This window comes from Ornithodoros turicata, chromosome 2 (assembly GCF_037126465.1).
Source record: "Ornithodoros turicata isolate Travis chromosome 2, ASM3712646v1, whole genome shotgun sequence".
Taxonomy (NCBI): Eukaryota; Metazoa; Arthropoda; class Arachnida; order Ixodida; family Argasidae; genus Ornithodoros; species Ornithodoros turicata.
Window position 1 is genome coordinate 54,968,506 of NC_088202.1, and position 9,711 is coordinate 54,978,216.

General features: G+C 44.4%; 1 protein-coding gene across 1 annotated transcript; it reads right to left on the reverse strand.

Moving 5' to 3' along the window:
• Positions 1 to 1,664: 1,664 nt before the first annotated feature.
• LOC135383503 (uncharacterized) lies at positions 1,665 to 5,940 on the reverse strand. The gene is made up of 4 exons (XM_064612931.1): positions 5,638 to 5,940; positions 5,096 to 5,271; positions 3,308 to 3,547; positions 1,665 to 1,771 (listed from the first exon to the last, which is right to left on the reverse strand). The coding sequence occupies exons 1-3, from the start codon at positions 5,922 to 5,924 to the stop codon at positions 3,312 to 3,314; spliced, it is 699 nt and encodes a 232-aa protein (XP_064469001.1). The 5' UTR covers positions 5,925 to 5,940; the 3' UTR covers positions 1,665 to 1,771; positions 3,308 to 3,311.
• Positions 5,941 to 9,711: the final 3,771 nt, after the last annotated feature.

Sequence of the window (9,711 nt, forward strand, 5' to 3'; positions counted from 1 at the left end):
AACAGTACCAGAAAAATAACACTAACTGAAGTGGTCTGCAAATATGTTGCTCAATATAGCAGGGCCAGTAGCCAGGAGATAATTGTCCCATTCTGTGACGTCATAAGGACAGTTGTCCCGTTTATACTGGTTAACAGGTTTCCAAAATTTTTTCTGTCTCCTACTTAGGCTCTTCCTGACTGACTTCTCATGAAGTGTCTTATCTCTGGCAAATAGCATGCAACAAAGAGCATGAGCAGTGTTGAACTTGTCATACCAGTACTGTGGGCCATTCTTTTTGTACAGCTTCCTACAAACATTCTTTCAGCTCCTTAGAAAACCAAAGAAGGTATTTGTCATTACGAGAGTGGCTTTTTGGTATATAATTATCAATTGCAGTACACACAATATCAGTTAACTCCCAAACTGCAGAATCAATGCACTGATCATGGAGTACATCAGACCGCTGTTGTAAGTAATTGTACAGTCCCAGACAATCACAAAGTATGTAATTATACCACCGCCTCACATGTTGTTCATCAGTACATGCTGAAGAACTGCAGAAATCTTTACAATTTGTTTTACAATTCTCTTGTGTCTTGAAATACATTCAAACAAGCAAAACATGAGGCAATTTTACAAGCAGTTATACAACACACACAGTAAAACGCACAGAAACATAATTGGTCTCAAAAACACATGTGCAACTAGTTCCACAATAGTTAACTTCTAATCACTCTTTGTGTCACAAATCTAGTGGAAGTATGCAAGAAAACCTGGAAGAGGTTGTCCGACAGCTTCCGTAGGACACTGCTGGCAACAAAGAAGGCGGCAGCCAGTGGGGCGGGCCTGGACGACGTGCTCGAGGCAGAGGAGAGCAGTGGGGCACCCAAGTGGAAATTTTACCATGCTCTCCTCTTCCTCAAGGATGTCGTTACACCGAGGAGGTAGGTAGCGCTCTCAGTATAATGTAAAAACACTGCATCTACGTAACATAGCATTTATGGAACATATATTTTCTTCAGGACTGTCTCCAACCGGCCCCCAGAGCCGACAAGACAAGAGACTCCAGAACCTACCACTGAAGGACCTGAGGCACAGGTGAAGTTGAATGACGTATAAAAAAGAAAGACACACACTCCTATAATATGTACAAAACTCCTATGCAGGTGTTTGAAGACATGATGCTACATTATATACACAATATTACAGCATGTACATGTAATGCATAAACATGTTTTTACAAAGTATATATATACACTGTATATACCACACAGGCAATAGATATCCACTCTGTCCACCTCTTGAATGCTTTGCTCGAATGCTTCCAACAAGCCATTTGTACTAGCAGTTGCATTAAATATGACATTAAACTCTGTCCTCATTTGCACTCTTCTTCAATAGGTTGGTGTAGCCCAGGAGGTGCTGGACGAGCACGACTACTTTTCTGCTGGGGCATCAAGGGAGGAGAGTCAGGGACCGTCCATGTCTCAAGGACCTTATGTCTCAGCAGATGAGGAGGATGCTCCTCTGTCAGCACCGCCTGCTACGGCACGTCGTCGCAGCAGAAAGAGGAAAGCGACGCCGGATATGGAGGATGACCTGCAGGGTGCCCTTAGGTCGCTTGCAAAAGAGCTCAGGGACTCGAACGTGGCCCTGCAGGCCCCTTTGGACCCCAGCTACAACTTTGGCGAGCTTGTGTCAAGTTGGGTAGCGAAAGTACCTGCCCACAGACAGCTTGAATGCGAGATTGCAGTGCTACGGTTAGTGCAGTCCTACATGGAGCCGGAGACTGTAAACATTGTGATGGAAGAAGAGTGAGTAGTCTGCATTTGCTATATATGTGGGGATTGACTTCTTTGGGTTAAATGCCTTTCGCAGATCCGGGAGGGGGAAATCAGGCACTATTTTTACATCTGTAATTTGGGGAGAAATTGGGTGGTAACAACTGTGTCTTTGCATGTTACTGGCTGTTTTTGTTTCTTCTCTTATTTATTAGGTCCTTTCCTAATCTTTTGTGTGTGCGTGGTTACCTACCAGTGCCAATTCCTAAAGGCATACACAGTGCCGACATTTCAGGCACAAACATGCATGTGTGCGTTTCTGTGGTGACCTTTGTTCGTCTGCAGTGGAAACATCAGTTCGGGTTGGTGCTTAACACGAATTGGTTGAATACCAGGTTTAAGCCAAAAAAGTCACTCCCTAGCTATACAGGGTGTCCCATAAAACGTGTCATTGAATTCCAATAAAAGAACTACGCCACCTGGAGTCATGTGGTCAACGGCATTTGTTCTTACTGTTTTTTTTTGCCAACTCCTGATGTGCATATCACGTAACCTAAGTTTAGTTATGTACATTTTCGCGAAAGTAAACTCAGAAATTTGCCAAGTAAGAGTCCCTTTTCTATCCCACCAACATGACGAGCATGCCGAATTTACTGAAATTCACGATAATTTGCAGTGATATTCAGTATTTATCCTGTCGGGAAAAATAGCCGAACATCATCCTTCTTGGGGCGCTTGAGTATGGTGCGCGAGGGCTTTTTGAGTGCTGTCGCTGTCAGTGTGACGAAAGAAGGTTGGAAACCCAGCCCACAGAGTGATAGTAGTAGAAAAACTGACAGTTCCTGAAATTGGGAGAGGGAAGGTATGGTCTCAGCCGAGGACGGACGCGTTAAGCTATGTCAGTTATCTCATTTTGCCATGCCAGTGTGAGCTGGGTTTCTAACCTCCTTTCCTCAGACTGACAATGATTCCACTGAACAATTCCTCACACGGAGCTCCATACAGCACGATTTTCGGCTATTTTTTCTAATATGATAGCTCCTCAATATTCCTGTCAATTATCATTAATTTGAGTAAATTCATCATGCTCTTCACATTGGGGGGCTAAAAAAATGACCTTTACTTGGCAAATTTCCGAGTTCAGTTTGCAAAAATTTACATAATGAAACTTATGTTACATGACATGCACATCAGGAGGTGGCAAAAACTTAGTAAGAACAAATGCCATTGCCTGCATGATTCTAGGTGGCGTAGTTTTCTTTTTTTAGTTTTCATGACACGTTTTCTGGGACACCCTGTATACAATATATTTGCTAGCTTTAAAGGCAGAGAGAGAGAGACAGACAGAGGTAAATAAAAAAAAAAGGAGATATGTAGGCTGAAGAAGAAATATGTAGGTAAGACATACTGGTGCCCTTCAATAACGCTTGATGCATGAAAGCACTCAGTGGTTTAAACGACTATGTACTTAAGCACGTAAGCTCAGGACAGTTTTTCATTGCTTATGTAAACACATTGTTTAGAGACATTGTTTTGTTACAGACCTTTCTAGACGTCCTTGTGTGGTCTCCGAGCACCAGCCTTCTCCCACTGCCACTCCTCTGCACCTGCCTCACTTGAAAAGAACTCTGCAAAGACGCTCCTTACGTTCGCTGCCTCACGGGAGAAACGCCTTGCGAGAGTAGCCGTGAGGTCCCCCAGTGCACAAGCTGGATTTCTGGCGAGCATTTGTCTCCACTCACCGTCCTCCGCTCCACCAGCATTGCAGCGTCGATCTGCAAAGCCTTTAGCAGAATTTTGACAGGTTATCCCCTCTTACTCATAAAAAAAAAGTTTCCATTCACTTATATTGGATCTACATTTTTTTACAATATCATCTCCACTGTTGCAAGGTGTCCTAGAATCAGAATCAATGTAATTGTGCGTGCATATGTTTCATTTTTCATTCTTTACAAAAAAAAAAGTAAACTGGGTGTTTCTTTTTAGCTACAACACATTTTCATAAAAAGAGGAGACGCCTTAGCACGCTTTTACTTTTGTCATTGGATTAGTCAATGGGGCTGTTACTAGAAAGGCATATTATTTCTCAATCAATGGACTCATTAACAGATATCAGATAGTTTAATTACTTACTTTAGGGAACATGGTGAAAAAATTGGAACCCGAGAAAGGGACAGAGGAGGGACGACACGACACGTTCGCGAGAACGTGTCGTGTCGTTCCTCCTCTGTCCCTTTCTCGGGTTCCAATTTTTTCACCATGTACCAGCTGGCCTGCACCCTTGCCCTTTTGCCTTTAGGGAACATGTTACAAGTGCAATATTAAAGCCTGATCTGCACATGATGCACTCGAGCCACTGATGAAGCACAAAAGTAATCACAGTGCGCGCTATTAACCTCAGCATTTTACTTGTGACATCTGCTGCAAACAGTAAGTAATCAGCAAAGGAGTCACAGTGGCGTCGATATCTGCACCTTCAGTTAGCGTTACAGAAAGACGTCACATGCAATTCAAAGAAACTCTTTTTGCGTTATGTTTCACAATCTTTGTTTCCTTCTGTGGTTGTTTTGTGCTTTATAATGTGCTCCCTAAGGTCAATAACGAAAGAGTTCATTGAAACATAATTAGTCCCCTAATTTAGGAAATATATGGTTTCCCAGTAGCATCCCTGTCCAGTAATCCTATGACAAATGTAAGAGCGTCCTAAGGCAACTCCCCTTTTTACGAAGATTTCTTGCAGATAAAAAGATACACAGTGTATATTTTTGGATGAAGTCAAGTTGGTTTGTTCAGCCAGTATTTTGTATGATTGCTAACTAATTAAAATTAACTAACACGTGAATTAGTGACTTGATAGCCAATACATAAATGGGCAAGTCATACAGTAATTTGAGACATTATCAGATAAGGTGTCCTCAATTCAGTGCTCTTTGCATGCCCATTTCAACTTTTTTTGGAACGTTGCCAACTAATGAGGTACCTAATTAACATACATTTTTTAAGTACACTTGTGTTAGTATTAATTGTTCTACAGCCTCATACTTAAGCATTTTAGCATGTACCTGTATGTTTTTTGTTGTATGTACTTTAGGATTTGTGTGCTACATGTAATTTCTGTCCTCACATTTTGTTTATATGTATTGTCACCTACTCGAAGCATCAAAGTACAAGTTCCTACAAAAACTTGCCAACTTTTTACTTTCTCAGTGGTCTATTTTCTGCACTGCATCAGCACACATCTGTGCAAAGTGCGAAATAAAGTGTTCTCCTGTGTTATGTGTGGTTGGTTTCTCATTACTTTCTTATTATTACTGTTGTTGATGCTGCCTTACCCGGTGGACAATATGTCTCCCCTCCCGGAGCTGCCTCTTCCTGCGCTCTAAGGAAATTGTGGAGGACGATGGAAGCCTGGACCAAGAGCTCGACGTTCTCCACCTTGACATTCAGAGGTCTTCTGAATATGCGCCATCGGGACGCAAGGATCCCGAAGGCATTTTCTACACACCGTCTGCAATATGCAAATGTATTACCACCCGGCTGTGCTTTATACGTATTGGAATACTACAACTACCCACACAAACATTACTGATTGAATATGTTTGGTGTGGCATAAAACATCTTCCTTAGCCGTCATCAGTAGACTTATACGCATTGTCCTTTCCCGGTTCAGTGAATTAATTCACTTGCACTAATTTTATAGAAATGCACATTTGCAGTGCACTACATGTGAGGCTTTTGCTGGTTATGGTCACAGTGACTCATGTTTGGTATCCAGACATGAATAGTGTACTACAAACTTGCATATGTATAAAATACCTACATTTGCCTTGTAGAGCATCTTCATATAGTCACAGAAATACATGAACTGTCATACCTGGCATGTGAGAGCCTGGTGTTGTACACTCTCTTGGTGTCGTCCAAGTCTGTGCCAGGGAATGGTCTCATGAAGTCTGGACGTAGCTGGAAGGCCTCGTCCCCCACAAACACATAGGGGGCTTCCAGGGATGATCCAGGAAGCCTCCTTGGCGGTGGGAGTCCCAGGCCACCAGCTTCAAGGTCCCTGCCCAATGTGCACGCCTTGAATATGCCTCCATCGGACTGAGAGCCATAAGCTCCGATGTCAACATACAGGAACTTGTAGCTGGCATCAGCTACGGCCATCAGTACGATGGAGTGTGACCCCTATGAGGAAAAATGCTCTGTATGGTTTCATCCTAACTTACAGAAAAGAATGAGAGAATATTACGCCACCTTGTAGTTATAAAACATGGACCCTCCATGCTTGGGGCTTCGATCACTATGTGTTTCCCATCCACAGCACCAACACAGTTTGGGAATGCCCACCTTTCCTCAAAGTGCAGAGCGGACTGTGCCCGCACCTCTGGTGTAGGGTTCTGTAACATACCAAACATTGGCTTGAATATAACACACCTACATGGTGGCAATGGCAATGTGAAAGTCAGTCCTTCAGTACAGAAAGATGAAAAGCAAGTAACGCATTTGCTTTTCTGCAAACTCCTGCAGTTTTGTCTGACTTTGTTCTTAAGTAGAGATTCCATTATGTGATAGTTACATGACATGAGTGCATCAGGTATGGTACTCGGCAGGTGACCCACATGGGCTGTCAAGACAATGCTAAACGGATGCTATGGTAGCTACTCCGTAATTTTCCAACACAGCAAGACTGCCATTCAAAGCTATATTCAAAGCATGTTGCCACCTTATAGCAACATTGTTGAAGAAAAAAAAAATTGTAGAATGAGGCAGTTAACAAAAGGCAATATAGCTTTGAATGGCTCCACAGTCTTTATGAGTACATATGCATTTACTACAAGCAGCATGCATGTATGATTTGCAACTTACAGGCAGGTAGATGGGCATCAGTTCCTCCCACAATGCCGTGCATGTTTCATAAACAATCCTCTTGATTGTCGTGAACCCTATGCGGAAGCTATATGCCACACTGCTGAGATAGCCTCCAGACGCAAGATACCTGAAATTTCAAAGTTAAATTCATACTCGATTGGTGGGCAGTAGAGTTAGCAAATGAGCGCTCTATTAAACCAGCATATGAGCAATTAATCACCGCCAAATTTTTTAAAGCATGAAAAGAAGAGCCGCTTTGGGCAAACAGGACAAAACATACCTCAGAGTGATGGCCAATCGATGTGCTGGTTCCAGAGCTGGACGGCCATGGGGATGCTTCTGCAGCCTGTGTTTGATGAGGCTCAACAAGTAGTCGAACTGCTCAGGAGATACACGGACATATCTCCTGAATGCGGTAGTGTCGTGAGTCCTCATCTTAGACATCTGCAAAGTTAAACAATAGTAGCACCATCGTTGAAATAGTTTGATGGAACTTTAGTATAAGGCAAAGACAATTCAAAATGCTGGGACCCTTAATGAGAATGTAAATATGCATAGATATGAAAAATATTTGAAAAATCATTAAGATGTAACTTCAGCCGCCCATAAGTTAAAGATAATAGGGATGGTACATTACCAGGGTGTGAAAGTCGCCCTCTGTTTCCCATGCTTGCCACAGCACACTGACCCACTGTGAACGCTTTTTCGTGCGTTTCCATTTCACACGAAAGTAGAGGGTCAGCAGTGCTGCTGCGGCTCTAAGCAAGATTCTTCGTCGCCGAAGTAGTAGTCTGTGATTGTAGCGCGGCATTCTTTCGAAGGTGAACTTGCGATGGAAGCGTGCGAATCCAGACTGACGACACGGTGATCGTCTCGAAAGGTTGACCCGTTTTAGAAAGGGAAAGCGAAAAACTTCCCAATTTCGGGAAAACTGAACACTAGGCTGGCCTCATTACCTACTTTCCCGATACCTTTCAACCCTGACCTTGGGCCACCACAATGTATCACTTTCACTCGCGTAGGATGGGCAGAAGCAGAGGATTGTTGAAAGAAAGAGGCCTTGGGTAAAATTCCTGACGCAAAGTCCTTTATTTCATCAATGACATGAATTATGTACAATTTAGGGCTGCATGACAGTCAGCTGTATGAAACGCGTCTGAGAATGTAACATCATGTACGAAAAAATACCTGAGAAGTCTGTACAGCGTATATCGATGTACATGTGTATGCATATTCGGTTCCACAATCCGACGTTCACTATCAAACCCCACACTGAGCCACATACTTGGTCTGTACACATCAACAAACGATCAGCGTATAGAGACACGGACAGCACGGCATAGTTATTTCGAGGTTCACGAGAGTCTTGTTCTTGTTCAAGTCCACATTACACAAGGACCTCGGATAGCAGATGCGTAGATGCTGTGCACAGGATCCGCGCCATGATACTGCACATAAACACCCGCGTTGCCATGCCAGCCACGCTGTCGCTAAAGCCGCTAAAGCTATGGGACGCCTCAAGTTGCTGCTGCCGCTGCCGCCGCAAGAGCGCCAGGGCGCTAGCAATCTCCGGCTGCTGTGGCGCTCTGGCGCTGGCGCTGATGGCGCTCTGGCGCTGCAGCTCAAACAAAAGCTATGGGGCCCGGCCCCATGCGCGTTGGGCCTGGCGCGCCCTAGCGCCACGCGCGGCGTCGGGAGGAGGAGACGTTCCGGTTTCGTTCTGGCGCCTGTCTCTTCGCGTTTTATTTGGAAGCACTCTATAAGAGAGTGCGCATACGTGAGTTTTTCTTCATACTGCATTGCGCCGTTTCTTGCGATTACGTTCTGCATTTCGTTTGTCTTCACTTCTCTTTTTTAATGTGTCGTGATCTAAACTGACCACTTATTTTTAGGACCTGCAGAACCCCTACTAGGAAATTTCAGAATAGCGTGTGAGTCGCCAACGCAAGCGCAAATGAAGCTCTTGCTAATTATTCAGTTACCATGCTTCCCTTCAGGACACCCCTGTATTTCGAGATGCCGTTCGAGCAACGATTGCCAACTTAGTCGGGGAATCACGCAACCAGGAGGGTCTTGAACTTCGTGCTTGCCGCGCGATTACCTCGCAGTGTATCGATTCTGAAATAAAATGTTTCTCTTTTCACGTGACCCCTAGCATGTGAGCGTGCCTTCCACATACGAGTACATCAGGTGTCAGTGTCCGTTGCATGTTTCACCCATCTCTGAAGTCTATAGAGCCACATTCTGAGAGTCTTCTGCATAAAAGTTAAGTATATGTCTCATATTCTGTCTCATGCTGTCTCGGACGCTTTGGATCCTTCCCCGTGTGGGCTGGTGGGAGCGCACTCAATGCACTACCAGGGTTGTCAAGATTGAGATTGAGACAATACACTCAGCTTTTATGCAACCTTGCGATGTTGCGACCACGAGGGCAACGTCATGACTGACGCCGTGAGGGAATGTCCGTCCTGTGCCGACGTCATATGGCTCAAGGTGTCTGAGGAAAACCCAGGAAATACCCCAAGCGGCACAGCCGGCATCTCTGTGAGGCCGACAACCGCAAGCCCTTTCGCTAGCACCACCAGCACAGTCGTGACCACGACACCACCTGCACTCTAAACACAGAGCTCATCGCATAGCACGCCGACGGCCACCATTGTACAGATCGATGTCTTCATCACTGTTAGTTTGTTGAAAACGCGAGGGTAAGCCATTTCGGGACACTTATCATAACTCCATAAGTGTCCCAAAAAGGCTTGCGCCTGCTGTTTTCAGCTAACCAGCAGTGATAAATGCATCATTCTGTACCATGGTTGGCCTTCGGCGTGCTATGCGGTGAAGCTCTGTTTTTAGAGTGTGCGACGTTTTTTGTGACACTTGTTGTGGGAGGTCTCGTGACACATGCTTAAAAAGCAAAAAGGAACAAAAAGCGTCTGGAAGTGACACTTGAGCAAAGCGTCACTTTTTTGCAAAAAAGTGACGCTTGCAACGCGTCACAAAAGTGTCACCATTTTTAGAGTGTATTATCCACTCGCTCTGTACATCCAGTTGGGTATCAAAATAAGACGCACTCACGCCGTCC

Coding starts and splice junctions, on each gene's coding strand:
- LOC135383503 (XM_064612931.1), bottom strand. CDS start 5,924: ATGGCCGTAGCTGATGCCAGCTACAAGTTCCTGTATGTTGACATCGGA. Junction 5,272..5,637: donor ACCAGGCTCTCACATGCCAG/GTATGACAGTTC, acceptor TGCATATTGCAG/ACGGTGTGTAGAAAATGCCT. Junction 3,548..5,095: donor GGAGACATATTGTCCACCGG/GTAAGGCAGCAT, acceptor ATTCTGCTAAAG/GCTTTGCAGATCGACGCTGC.